The sequence below is a fragment of the Strix uralensis genome, chromosome 40 (genome assembly GCF_047716275.1).
Source record: "Strix uralensis isolate ZFMK-TIS-50842 chromosome 40, bStrUra1, whole genome shotgun sequence".
Lineage (NCBI taxonomy): Eukaryota > Metazoa > Chordata > Aves > Strigiformes > Strigidae > Strix > Strix uralensis.
The window spans coordinates 93,902-107,825 of record NC_134011.1 but is presented as its reverse complement, the minus strand read 5'-3'; the positions used below and the strand labels follow the sequence as shown (position 1 = coordinate 107,825).

The window sequence follows — 13,924 nt, the reverse complement described above, 5'->3', positions numbered from 1 at the left end:
CCTTGGGGGGCCACACTGAGCCACGGAACCTCCCGGGGCAGCCACAGTGAGCCATGAACCCCCCCCGGGGGGGGCCACACCAAACCACCGGACCTCCTTGGGGGGCTACACTGAGCCATGAACCCTCCTGCAGGGGCACCCCCCACTCCCACACCCTCCCAGGGGGGCCAGGGCCACCCCATGGGTGTGTGTCCCCCCCCCAGCCACGGTGCCGTTGTCACCCCCCACCTCAACTCAGGGGACAGCTTTGCTAAGCACATCTCCCTCCCCACCCCCCAAGCTGAGGGATGTGGGGAACCCCCCCAGGGAGCCCAAGGAGCCCCCCAGGGACCCCCCAAAGGACCCAGGAAGCCCCTCTAGGGACACAACGAACCCCCCCTGGACCGCCCCAAAGAACCCAGGGAAGCCTCCAGTACGCCCAAGAGCCCCTTGAGCCAATGAGCCCTCCCAGGACACCAGGAGCCCCCCAAAGAAGCTGGGGAGCCCCCCAGGACCCCCCATAGCCCCCCCCAAGCCCCAGCTCACCTCCAGCGCATTGCCCTGGTGCAAGGACAGCTCCTGCCGGTAATGGTGGACAGCCCGCGCATGGTCCTTCAGGTCCCGAAAACTGGTGGCCAACAAGACATGGATGATAGCCAGCTCCCCCGCTGGCATCCCCAGCTCCTGGGCAAAGCTCAGCTGACCCCGGGGAGCTCTCCGTCAGTGGGAATGACCCCCTAGAACCCCCCAAAACCCTTCCTCAGCCCCACTTACCTGCTTTTGGTAGTAGTCCATGGCCCAGATGTAGTCGCCATACTTGGTTGGAGAAGGTGTCCCCGAGCTGCCCGCAGAGGGCTAGGGCTACTGGTGGGTCACTAGCTGCTGCCTCCTCCAGAGCCTCCTGCAGCCGCGTCACCTTGGTGGCTGCGGGGTGACAATCAGGGCATGCCGGGGACCCCAGTCACCAACCCTGACAGAGGGGGGGGGCTTGGTGTCCCCTCCGGTGTCACCCAGCCACCCCCGTGCGTCCTCATGGCCCTGAGCTGCGGCAACACAAAGGGGAAGGGGAAGGGAGGACAGGGCAGAGCTGGAGCATTCTGTAACCCCCTTGGGGACACCATCCTGCCCTTGGGGACACCGTCACGGGCTCACCGTAGCGGAGATTAGAGCAGATGAGGTCTCACTGCCACGGCTGCCATGAGCCCAGCACGTAAGCTTGCTTCAGCAAGCGCTTGGTGGCTGCAAAATCCCCCAAACTCAGCAGGACCTGGGTGACAGAGGGGACACCCATCAGAGCATGGGGCACCCAACACCAGGAAAAAGCTCCTCATCCCCCCAGTAACCACCTGGGCCATGCTGCCGCAGCACTCGCTCTCCATCCCCTTCTCTTTCATTTGCCGGGCGCAGTCGCGTGCCTGGGCCAGGCAACGCAAAGCTGCGGAGTCTTCGCCCTCCCGCAGCTGGATGTACCCCAGGTTGAAGTAAGCGGGGTAAAGATCCTCGTAAAGCTGACCCTGCCTGCAAATGGAGCTGCCGTCGCTGCTGGATTTGCCCCAAAAACCCCCTCGCTGCCCGCCCTGCCCGTCCTTACTCCAAGAGAAAAATGCTTTTTTTGATGTACTGGTTCCTTCAAGCTATCGTACACCAAACCCAAGTTGAGGTACAACCGGCTCCTCATCTCCGTTATCTCCCGCTGTGCAACGCTTCCTGCGGATAAAAAAAAAAACGCTGGGAGCTGTTGAAGCTCCCCTGGGGAAAGGGGGGGACTGAGATTCCCCCACCCCGGTGCAGCCTCACCTTCCAGTTTTTCCTCCACGACGGCCAAACTGGTGCGAAAAGCCCGTTCGGCTTCGTGCAGCGCTAAAACGGCCGCCCCCTCCTGCGGCGAGCAGCTGTCGGCCATGAGCATGTACATGCGGCCGAGTGTAGCCCAGGCTCGCTGCTGTTCCGTGTCATCCGAGAGGGACTGGGCCAGCTCCAGGTGTTGCCGTTGGTGCTGGAAAAGGGGAAAAAAAAGAGCTGAGAGCCCCCCGAAGCATTTCGGTGCCCCCCCTCAAATATTTGAGCCCCACTTTCAGCGCTGCCTCGTAGCTCTCCAGCTCGGCCAGGCACTTGCCGATTTTGGGGGGAGCCACGGCGCAGCCCAAGTCATCGCCAGCGCCCTCCAGCAACCGCAGCTCCTGCCGATGCTCCTTCAAAGCCTCCTCATAGCGTCCTGACGGCAACCGGGGGGGTTAGAATTGGGGGGGGGGGGGGGGTGTGTAAAACTGAGGTGGGGGTTGTGGGGGGGGCCGTGAGGACTCACCATGACTGGCCAAACTCTCGCCGAGCCGGTTACAAACCGCTGCCTCTTCCATCAGGTTCCCGCCGCGCTGTGCCTTCTTCTCCTTCTGCAGCTCGGGGGAGCGTTTGGGGGGGGGGGGGTGTTCAGCCTGGTGTGACCCCCCACACACAGCTGTGCCCCACCCTGCGTGTACCGCAACACCTCCCTGAGGGACCCCCCCAAAAAAAGCAGCCAGTGCCCAGGGCCTGGACCTGAACTGGGGGAGGCGGGGTGGGAGGGGGGGTTGGGGTGTCTCTCTGCAGCCCCCCCTCGGCGTGTTCCCCTCCCACACCCCGAGGGGGGGTTGTTGAGGGGGTCGGGGGTGGAAATGGGGGGCGGGGTGTGGAAACGGGGGGGGGAGTGAAAATGGCGCGGGGGGAATGGAGGGGGATGGATGGAAATGATGGGGGCATGTGGAAATGGGGGGAGGAGATGGAAATTGGAGGGGAGATGGAAATGAGCGGGTGGAAATGGGGGGACATGGAAATGGAGCGGGGGGGGAGCACAGAGGGACGGGGGCAGCGTGAGGGAAACAGTGGGGGGGCGGGAGTGTGAGGAGCCGCCTGAAGGGTCCTGGGACGGAGAGGTCTCTGGGGGACCCCGAAGTGGGGGAGGGGTGTGTCTGGGGAGCCCCGGGCCGAGGGGGGGGGGGGGGGGGGGTCTCTGGGGGGCCCCAGACTCACGGCGGATGTCCCGCTCCGCGCTCATCCCCCGCCTCTGCCGCCACAGCCCCCCGCCCCGCCCCGCCCCGCCGCCATTGGCCCGCGATCCACCAGTCCGAGCGGGGAAGGGCGGGAGACAACCGCTCCCATTGGTCAATGCGGGAGATGAACCGGCCGCAGGGGACGACGGGAAGTGTGGCGGAACCCCCACGCCGGCGGAAGGACCCAGCGCTCCCAGTAGTTCCCAGTTCGTCCCAGTGCTCCCAAGTACACTCATCCCAGTGGCCTCAGTGCCTCGATACAGGGAAATGATTACTTGATTTGAGACTGATTTACTTACAGCAAACTGCTTTGCAACTTCTTTACTTCTAGCGATTTACAGGATTACTTCGAGTATTTTTGAATATTGCTAATTTTGATTAATAATCCTGCTTGCCCAGACCGTTCTGTGGAATTTTACCAAGGACTACCGAGTTCATCAAAACAAAGCAGTTTACTGTGAAAATCTCCCAAGAACTGCAGTGCTCAGCAAAATACTGTGTGTTTATCCTTCGAGCACATCTGCTTCCTGACGAGTTTAGTCTTGGGATGAAGAGAGAGCCCATGGGGACGGAACGAGCAGATACACTGGTACTTCTAGGTAAGATAGAATGAGTAAACCAGCTGAAAACACTCTTGTTATTCAAGAAATTGGCCAAGAGAATCCGTGCGTGCTCCGGGGAAAAGCACAAGGAGAGGAGGACTCCGAGCCTTCCTCCCAAAGCCCCTGGAGACACCCCCCAGGAGGCAACAGGCAGGTGCAAAGGGAACATAAACTGCTGACATCAGCCTTACTCATGCACATGTATGTTTGTGTTATGTAATCCATGAATACGTATATCCACACTCGATCAGTTTTTGGTACAATGTGCTGTCGGGGTACAAGCTCTGTGGAGAAATCCCCTCGCACCCCGGCGCCAGAGTAACCACACCTGCTGTCTAACTGAGTTGTAGAGTCTGTTTCCGCAAATCGGCCCTTAAAATTCTTTATTACAATTGATAAAACACTTAGTGCTTACATTTTGATTCAAAGTTCCTTGAGTTTTGTTTGTCTTGGCATTCTTTTTTTAAACCCGGCAGTGAATGCTGGTTTTTGAGAAACGATATGGGTGTGTAGGGGCAGGAATTGGAAGGGAAAAACAGACATTCTAGAATAATTTCTGCTGATCCTTTTTTTACCTGTCTGCGGTGGCAGTATATGCCACTTGTATAGTGCTAGTGTAGCATGCAGTTGGGTACCGACACCGACTATTTTTTATCAAGATGGTTGCATAAGAAAGAAAACACCAAAACTGTTGTGCTTCCCCCCTTCCCCACTGTCACCGCTTTAACCCAACGGATTAGATGGTAATTCACTTTCCAAATGTGGAAATCCAACACACTTCGAAGCATTTGCTTGAGAGCTGAAAGAGGAAAAATCAACAAGGAAAGGAGAAAGTTGACGTTTCTAGTATTCCATCAGCTGCTGTTAATCTCATCAAATAAATCTTATCAGCTCCTGGCTCCGCCTCTCCCTCCGGTTCCCGATGGGGCTCCTGGCTCCCCCCCCTCCCCTCTCCTGCTCCCAATGGGGCACCTGGCTTGCTCCCTTAAAAGGTGGATTTGTATCCCAAAATAGGGTTTGTACTGTAAGAAGGAGGGTTTGGCCTCTAAAGATGAGGGTTTGGAGGATGAGAAGGAGGCTGTTTACCACGGAATCTAAACTTTGGAACCTAAAATGGAACGCTTGGAGTGGAAAAATCAAGCCTTGCTCCTTAAAAAGGTGGGTTTGGACCCCAAAATAGGGTTTGAACCGTAAAAAGGAGAGTTAGGGTCCTAAACATGAGGGCTTGGAGCACAAAAAGGAGGATTTTCACTGTAGAATCAAAAGTTTGCACGTTAAAAATTAATCTCTGAGAGGTAAAATGGGGGTTTGTGCCCTACGAGTGTGGGTCTGTCCATTCAAAATGAAGCCTTGAACATAAAAAGGAGGGTTTGTCCCCTAAAATGGAGAGTTTGGAGCGGAAAAATAAAGCATTGCCCCCTAAAAAGGTGGGTTTGTACTTAAAAATAGGGTTTGTACTCTAAGAAGTGGAGAGTTAGGGCCCTAAAAAAGAGGGCTTGGAGCATAAAAAGAAGGTTTTTGACTGTAGAAACAAAAGTTTGTGTGTTAAAAACTAATCTCTGAGAGGTAAAATGGGGGTTTGTGCCCTACAGTTGAGGGTTTGTGCATTAAAAATGAAGCCTTCAACATAAAAATGAGGGTTTGTTCCCTAAAATATAGGGCTTGGAGTAGAAAAATGAGGCTTTGCCCCTGAAAAAGGTGGGTTTGGACCCCAAAATAGGTTTTAAACCGTAAAAAGGAGAGTTTGGGCCCTAAAAACGAGGGCTTGGAGGATGAAAAGGAGGCTGTTAACCATAGAATCAAAACTTTGGAAGCTAAAATGAAGAGCTTGGAGCAGCAAAATCAAGCCTTGCCCCCTAAAAAGGTGGGTTTGTACCCAAAAATAGGGTTTGTACTGTAAAAAGGAGGGTTTGGCCTCTAAAAATGAGGGTTTAGAGAATGAAAAGGAGGCTGTTAACCCCCCAGAAAAGGGCCCCAAGATCTCGGGGGACACACCCCCCCACTCACACCACCATGTTCTTCTGGGGGGGCCGCCTGTGGGTGCGCCGGGGAGGTGGGGGCGTCCGCCACCCACTTGCTCCTCCAGGCTGGGGGTGGGGAGCTCCGTAGGGGGACACATTGGCAGGTGCTATTTGGGGACGTTCCTGCCCGGGGGGTGGAAAGAAGGGGGGGATGAGAGAAAATGAGGGGTTACAGGAGGGCGATGGGACATTTTGGGGACCTCCCCTTGTCCCCCCCATCAACAACCCCCCATTATCACCCCCCACAGTTTGGGGAACCCCCACCCTCCCAATTTAATGTGATCACCCCCCCCATACTGACGACCCCCCTGTTGTCCCCCCTAATTTAGGGCCCCCCACTCCCCTCCATTTTGGGGAGCCCCCTTATTTCACCCCCATATTGAAGAACCCCCCAATTCTGGGGTGTCCCCCCCCAGCTCAGACCCCCTCAATCCCTCCCATTTTGGGGACCCCTGTGGTGGTGCAATTCTTACACCACACCACCCCCCCCCCCCCCCCCCCGCCCCTCTTTGTTGGGCTGCTTGGTGCTATGTGCGATTCCACCCACATCCCCCGAGCTATACACCAGTCTGTGGAGATAAGGACTGACAATGTTAACGAGCCTGGCTCCTGCCCCTCCCGATTGCTCGGAAATGGTTAAAATGGCCCATCAACTCCTCAGGGCCTGGCACACCTGTGCCTGGGATGTGGTCAAATGGGAACAATAACAGAGTCGCACATTAATCAAATTCTTTTGTAACTGCTGGAAGGCACCAGAAGGCATTTGACAAAAGTCAATTATCTTGGACCCTATAAATGGTGGCCACCAGGGAGACCCTTTGAGCTCTCCTGGATCGCAGTGGGCCTGTGACCAGCATCTCCCCTGAGCTGGGACGCCTCTCAGGTACCAAACCCTTAAGGTGTCGTCTGCTCCAGACGGAAGGCCAGGGCGAAGTCCCCCGCTTGAGTCTCAATTATCGCCCGTTGAGGAATGCCAAGGCATTGGGAGGATTTGCTCTAAACTCGAGAAGAGGGAAATTTTCTTTGAGCTAGCTTCTTTTTGTGTGTGTGTGTGTGGGGGGGGGGTACGTACCCTTGTTTCTGTGTGTGTATGTCTGTTCTGTGTCCATTCTACTGAATCCAAACACCTTTGTTTCTGTCTGTTTGTCCATTTTGTTATGTGCATGCATGTGTATATATGTATATATAGGTACCGTTAAGTAAGTTAGTGTGAATCTTGTCATTTTAGAATCTGAATAAGTCGCTTTTCTTTCTTTTAGTATTTCTGAATTATTTTATAATAATAAATTGCTGTTAGTTAGTAATAAACCTAGATTTCTTACTAAATATTACCGTGTCAATACTTCCATCCGCGACAACGTCCCAGGGACCGTTGCTGTCATTTTATGAGACACGGTGTACATCCAGCTTCTGACTCCCTGCAGCTCCCAGGCCTGTTCCTGCAGGGCTGCTCCCTGGCCAGCTGTTCCCATCCCGTGTCACTGCTTGTTTTGGCGTTGCAGTCACTGTGCTGGGTGTCCCCGGTCATGTTTCCTGCAGGCAACATCCCTTCACATCGGTGTGTGCTTTGAAGATGGGAAGTGCTGTCCATCGTGCGTGACGATACAGAAATCTGAGAAATAGGGATTTTAACAAAGTATGAACTAAAGTTTACTGAAGTAGAAGGTTAACATTCACGATTTTTGTTGTTGTTACGTGAATTAATAATTAAATATTCTTACCAGAATTAGGAAGTTCTCTTTTTTGACTTTTACAGCTCTTCTGGATTTTTTCTACACCCAGGGACGCCACACCAACCCCAACCGTGACCATCTCCCTTCCCACTCACACGAGACCTTGCTGTGACTTCTTTCCACCTTCCTACATGTGCTTTCTCAAAATTCTTGCCCGTCTCCTATTCTCCCCAGCAAGACTCAAAGCTCAGCGGGCTGGAACAGCCTGACAACTTGGGACCTGTCTCTGTCCTTGAGACACACTCTGTAACATCAAAACAATTATTATTTACATATTCTTTAAGATTTTTTTCTGGTAGACAAAACAACAAACAAAATATCCTGGCCCACTGTCCCAGGGCAGCAGCGCTCTCAGCTTACAGCAACAACTTCCCATCCAGAGATGCAAAACAAAAAATAGCAACAGGAGATTCTACACCAAGTTCTATAAAACAAACCAGGGGTACAAATAACCTGTGTTAAAACAAACAACACACAAAACCAAACCTCCCCCAAGAAAATTATACTGAAATTACTACATCTCATTCCAGCATTGCTTAAAAGCCAAAGAGCAAACCTAAAAGAGGAGAATACACTTAAAACCAGAGAGATGGGAACTTCAGCTCAGAATTAACTGCTGAAGATTCCCAGGTAAGCTGCAAAAATGCAGAGGGAAAGATTTCACAACGTTCATACCCTCAGTTCTGGCAGTTGCCGTGAGGCTCTTCAGGCTGAGGAAAGCCAAAGTACAATTCACACCAGCGCTTAATAATCTTGACAGAACAATTACACACGCTAAGGATACGTTATGGCTGGCACAAGAGCAGAGAACAGAGCAAACAGCAATGAACAGGTTCACTAAATAAACGTCACTTCATCTCTACCACAGTTACTAGTGTGCATCTGTGTTCAAAGTCTAAAGACTACTCAAAAAAGTCTAAAAAGTCTAAAAGACTCCTCAAGCTGTTAAAATAACTCGAGAGGCACACAGGCAGGTGTCACGAGGCACAGTATAATCCAGATAGCAGCTTGCTGAGAACCAGCTCCCAATAAATAGAAGTACAAATCTTAACATGCAAAACAAAGATAAGTGTGGCTTGTTGAGTGTTTTGAAAATGCAGACCACCTACAGCCAAAACATGTCAGAGCATTGCTTCTCTACATCTTCTACTAGGAACACAGAAAACCAGATGGGAGCCTCTGTATATCATTACTCTAGAAATCATTTTCAAATTCAAATTTCAATTTCAAATTCAAGTCAATTTGACTTCCTTCGGTAACTAAGCTAAGAGAGCGTGTGATACTGCACAGGTATCCTCCAGTAAATTCAGCTGAATTTGTATGAGAGGCTCAGGAGCTGAAATTTCTGCCCCAGTGGTAAAAATATTACATTCCTACAGGTTTCATGGAAATAGGCAGTCACAGAAAGGAGAGAAACCATGCCTTCCAGCCTGCTGCAGCACAGCCCCAGAAAATTCACAGGAACGAAGGACATTATGAGTGGTCTAGCCACAGAAAAAGTTTCAGTTAGATCTTTAACGTTATGAAATAGTGCAAAACATAAACCACGGATGTATAAGGAGCCAGGTTTAGTGCTGCTGAACCATATACCAGAAGAGTTTACAAACTCAAATGCCTTAAAACCTTATTTTTCATTTTAAAACAGGAACATAGACGTTTGCATCTTCTTGCTCATACCCTGTTATTCTGGCGACAAAACCAACCACCTTCTTTAAAAGGAAGCCAGACGATTTTGGGGTGAGGAGTATCAGAAGGGAAATCAGTAGGAATTCCTTCTCAAATTTGGCACTTAGCACTCTGAGTTGCCCTTTAAAGCTTGGCCAGAAATTCTCTCCAGCCCGCAAGTTTCCTCATTTCATCTTAGGACACGCTGCTTCATTTGGATGCAACACCTCCAGGAAGACAGACAGCTCCAAATGTGTCAGTTTTACCTCAATTCACTTTGCTCCCTGTCAGTCAGATTTAACACAAATCAAAGTAAATACATAATTAAAACTAAACTTAAGGTCAGTTCCAAGTTTGGAAAAAACAAAGCTGTATGAAATCAAAAGCAACGCTAATACAGTCTAAGAACTGGAGTTCAGGGGTTGCAGCAGCAGCTAAATTTCTGACCACACCTTCTCCCCTGAACAAAGCCCCAGACTCAAAGCCCCGTTATTTCACCCTCCCCAGGACTCCTGCTGTGGGCAACCCCCACCCAGGTCCTCTCTCCTCCTTCTCCTTTTCCCTTCGGGTCTGACTTGGCTTCCAGCTTCTTGCTCTGTGCAAGCGTTGCTCACTCATCCACAGGCCTTACACCTTCTTACAGCAGTCATGTTTCAGTAAAAATGTAACTGCACCTGTACAGAGTTGGGTTTGCTCCACCAGACTCTTCTCCCCCGCTCTGTGTCTGCCTGCTGCAGCCTTTCAGTCAATCCGGACTTTTAATCCTCAACCCAAACCCCACCAGAGACACTAATACCACTTTAAATATTACACAATATACCAGATACACTCACAGTCAAACTTGTGAGCTTTAGGCAGTCCCTAACTGTCCAAAGAAACCAAAGACAACATTCTGGGATACACTATTCACACGGGTGAAAGAACTGCTAAAACAGCCCCACCCATGGGTCCTCTCTTCACCTGACACACTAATTTTGAGCCTTGCTTTTAGGAAGCTGTGCTTAAAGGTAGCAGGTTAACAGGCACCTATTAGCCCTCCAACAGGTCTGACAGGTTAAAAACTGACAGCAAACCCACAGCTGACACACACCACTCCCCAGACTCACCTCTCCGACAGCGATCGCGGGTCCAGCAGCATTCAATGAAAATGCCATTTATCACAGTAGGTGGGCCGTTGCTCTTCCCTCTCACAGCTGCTGGACACACATCTCCACACTCGTCTTTGTCATCCTTGTTGGCCACGATGTAATTATCTTCTACAGAATCTAAAATCCTTGACCAGTCGACCGTGGACAAGTCACATAATTCACTGTTATTCTCAATCCGCACAGCGCCTCGAGGAACGTCCATCAGGTTACAGAGGCCCATCTCCTTCAGGTGAACCATCTCAGAAATGACCAGCGGGGAGTTAAAAACCAGATGAGTTCCTCGAGTCACAGTGAGGTTGAGAAAAGTCCCTTTAAACTCTCCAGGCCACACACGCGAAAAAGCAGCAAGTAGTCTGTAACCATAGTCAGTTTAGGAAAGCTGAGCTCACGGAAACCTTCAGGCTGGTTTTAAACATCAGCAATATTTGCAAGTGGCCCCCAATCACAGTGCAGCTCTCAAGCATGTTCAGCCGGGTCAGATTTGCAAATGTCCACGCTTCTGCAGACTGGAAGGCAAAGAACAACGTTATTTATTTATTTAATAAAAGGTAATTGTTTTAGTTTTCTAAATACACAGTTTTGTCCGACCACACCATAATATATGGCTACAGTCAGAACTCACGACGGTTTGGCTGATTAGGGATACCAATTAAACTCAGACACCAGAGTGAAAAGAGCAGGTGTATTTTACTAGAAATAACTAAATAATATAACAGAATAATACAGAAAACATACAGTAAGAAAAGACAGAACAGTGCACGCAAACAAACAGGAAAATACAGGGTAATGCATCACATCATTGCTACCTGAGAGAGAGAATAGTGATTAAGGCAGATCCATCCCCACTCGCACCCGTTCCCACCACCCAGACCCGCAGGCGCTGGGCAGCCCCGGGTGCAGTGAGGATTTGGGGAGCCTGTCCCAGGGAGTGGGAAATCCTACGCGGTGCGTCCACCCGTGGCTGAGGCACCCAGAGTCGCTGTGAGCGGGTCCGGCCTTATGTACCCAAAAATCAGCAAGTCAGAATAACTGGCAACTTTGTTTTAAGCGGAAATATCTGGTTTCAATCTCACATCAGATTCCCCCAGAGCCTGGCCAGGGCTCAAGGGAGAAGCTCAGGGAGTTTCCCTGCTTATCTTACTGGATTATGAGCAGGATCACACATCTGGTCACAGGGCCAGACAACGGTCTCTGCGGGCCTGTTATTTTATCCACACACAAAGAAAGATAAAGATACATTCAAGACAGCTACATCTGCCACACATATCTCACTAATGATGACATACTGAGTCAGCAGCTCAGGGCCTGTTGTTCAGGCTTCAATACTTCCACCTCTTACATCAGCATAGGTGGTTGGTTATAACTCAGTATAATACCTGTCAGCACAATGGTTATCAGTTATAAAATACACAGGATTCATCTCTAGGTCAACTCTGGCTTGGGCCGGTTGTCCAAGCCTTAGCACCTCAATGACCAGGTCCTTTTCAGTAAAGCATGCTTCACGTGCTAAGAAATATACTGTGGGGAACATTCCCTGGTACAGGATTACAAAATAAGACTGAAGGGGTATCTCATAACTTCTTCTGCCATCTCGAGTTTCTGGATGTTACCTCTATCACGACGGCAGTTGTAACACCAGTTCTTAGACGTCATTTGGCGTTTACAAAAGTAAGAGATGTCCATGCAACAGAGTCTGTTTTCTTTAGATATTGCCAGCAGCACACCTACCTCATCTCAGATCGTGCAATTAGTGCCAGTGGATTAGAGGAAGTGATTTACAGAATCACAGAATCATCTAGGTTGGAAAAGACCTTGAAGATCATCCAGTCCAACCACTGACCTAACACTGACAGTTCCCAACTACAGCATATCCCTCAGCGCTAAGTCAACTTTACTCTTCAACACCTCCAGGGATGGGGACTCCACCACCTCCCTGGGCAGCCCATTCCAACACCCAACAACCTGTTCTGTAAAGAAATACTTCCTAATATCCAGTCTAAACCTTCCCTGGTGCAACTTGAGCCATTACCTCTTGTCTTGTCACTTGTCACTTGGTTAAAGAGGCTCATCCCCAGCTCTCTGCAACCTCCTTGCAGGCAGTTGTAGAGGGCGATGAGGTCTCCCCTCAGCCTCCTCTTCTCCAGACTAAACAACCCCAGTTCCCTCAGCCGCTCCCCATCAGACCTGTGCTCCAGACCCTGCACCAGCTCCGTTGCCCTTCTCTGGACACGCTCGAGTCATTCAATGGCCTTTTTGGAGTGAGGGGCCCAAAACTGAACACGGTAATCAAGGTGCGGCCTCACCAGGCCGAGTACAGGGGCAGGATCACTTCCCTGTCCCTGCTGGCCACGCTAGTGCTGATGCAAGCCAGGATGCCATTGGCCTTCATGGCCACCTGGGCACACTGCTGGCTCAAATTTAGAATGGCTGCAGGGAGGGGAAGATAGGAAAAGAGTAATGGCTAGGAAATAGCTGCGGAAGAGAGCAGAACAACCTGGACATATACACGCGCAGGAGTACAGCCCTCACTCCTGCCCAGACTTTGCTGACAGCAGTCATTTACTACACTAGCAATTTTTGCCCTAAGCATTCTTTTCAGATTAGGTGTTCGGGCTTTTCTGTTGTTATTTTCTCAAGGTTGCGAATCTCCCTGACTTAACTACCTGGACAGTTTATTTAGTAGAACCAGTAACCCAAAGACCTGGCAAAGTGAACAATTACACGAAGCATAAATTAGAAGGTAAACAGAGTAATATGAATCCAGGCACCAGCAAAAGGAAAAGACGGAAAGCAAAAAGTTTGAACAGGGACTCTAAGCACAGGTAAGAAATCAAGAAAGAAATTCAGGGCGCCATGCCTGTACAGCACAGCAAAGCCCCGGTGATAACCCTTTCCAAACCAAACCTCATAGAAATACACAGCTGGACCTTGATGGTCAAGGGAGAAGCCTGTGGAAAGGCAAACCTGCCTGGCAACACAACGCTGCCAAACAACCTTCCCCTGCCCTGTTCAGGGGGATGCTTTTTTAATTATTATTTTTTTAAGACTGCAGCCACTTGAGGGATTCTCTCTTCTGCCTGCAGCTGAGACAGCCCACCCCTGCCCCTCTCCCCCCTAAGAATTAAAAGCACAGGATCTTTGCTCTTTTTGTCACTGTATGTAAAGCTCACCGACTAGAAAATTACCATGCCACAGCTCCAAGAAATCACCCAGCAACAATCAGGCCTTACAAATGGATGTAGAGAGAGATGTTTAATAGTTACAACTGTCTGACTCCTCACGGTTTTACACAGACCACAACTGTGTGGGATAAAAATAAATTCTATGCAAATGTCTTAATGATTATTCAAAAATTTGCTCCACTGCAATAAAAAAAAATAATCTGGCAACACTAATACAGGATTTGAAGCAATGTTATTGCCCAATGGGATTTTTTGGCACTATATCCAGGTCGTTTCATAAATTGCTTTCTGGAAGAAAAAGCTAATGCACACAGTGCCTCAAAGATCAAGGATGTACTTTTTAAAAGTGGGAAAGAAAATCTGATGGCCAACTACCAGCACCCTCTTTGCCCCACGAAAAACTGCAGCAAGACTGGACGTGAGCCAGAAAGCTGTCCTGCTGCACATCCCAACCGCGGGCCAGAAGAACTGGGAGAGCAACAGATTCAGTTTAAGTACTCGAAATAGTTAATTTTAAATAATCAAGGTAGGTATTTCCAAGGAAGCAAGTGTGCGACAGGGCAGGCCA

General features: G+C 50.2%; 2 protein-coding genes across 2 annotated transcripts in view; both read right to left on the bottom strand.

Moving 5' to 3' along the window:
• Nucleotides 1-1,131: 1,131 nt before the first annotated feature.
• LOC141937320 (uncharacterized) lies at nt 1,132-7,093 on the bottom strand. Its single transcript, XM_074854903.1, has 8 exons — nt 6,961-7,093; nt 2,986-5,751; nt 2,285-2,369; nt 2,096-2,194; nt 1,777-1,975; nt 1,571-1,686; nt 1,326-1,497; nt 1,132-1,246 (listed from the first exon to the last, which is right to left on the bottom strand). The coding sequence occupies exons 4-8, from the start codon at nt 2,129-2,131 to the stop codon at nt 1,143-1,145; spliced, it is 627 nt and encodes a 208-aa protein (XP_074711004.1). The 5' UTR covers nt 2,132-2,194; nt 2,285-2,369; nt 2,986-5,751; nt 6,961-7,093; the 3' UTR covers nt 1,132-1,142.
• A 9-nt stretch (nt 7,094-7,102) lies between these two features.
• Nucleotides 7,103-13,924, bottom strand: part of LOC141937319 (insulin receptor-like) — a 52,177-nt gene continuing 45,355 nt past the window's right edge. Inside the window, 4 exon segments of the mRNA XM_074854902.1 lie at nt 7,103-7,240; nt 10,133-10,474; nt 10,477-10,578; nt 10,581-10,680. Coding sequence (XP_074711003.1) covers nt 7,179-7,240; nt 10,133-10,474; nt 10,477-10,578; nt 10,581-10,680 — 606 coding nt within the window. The 3' untranslated portion in view covers nt 7,103-7,178.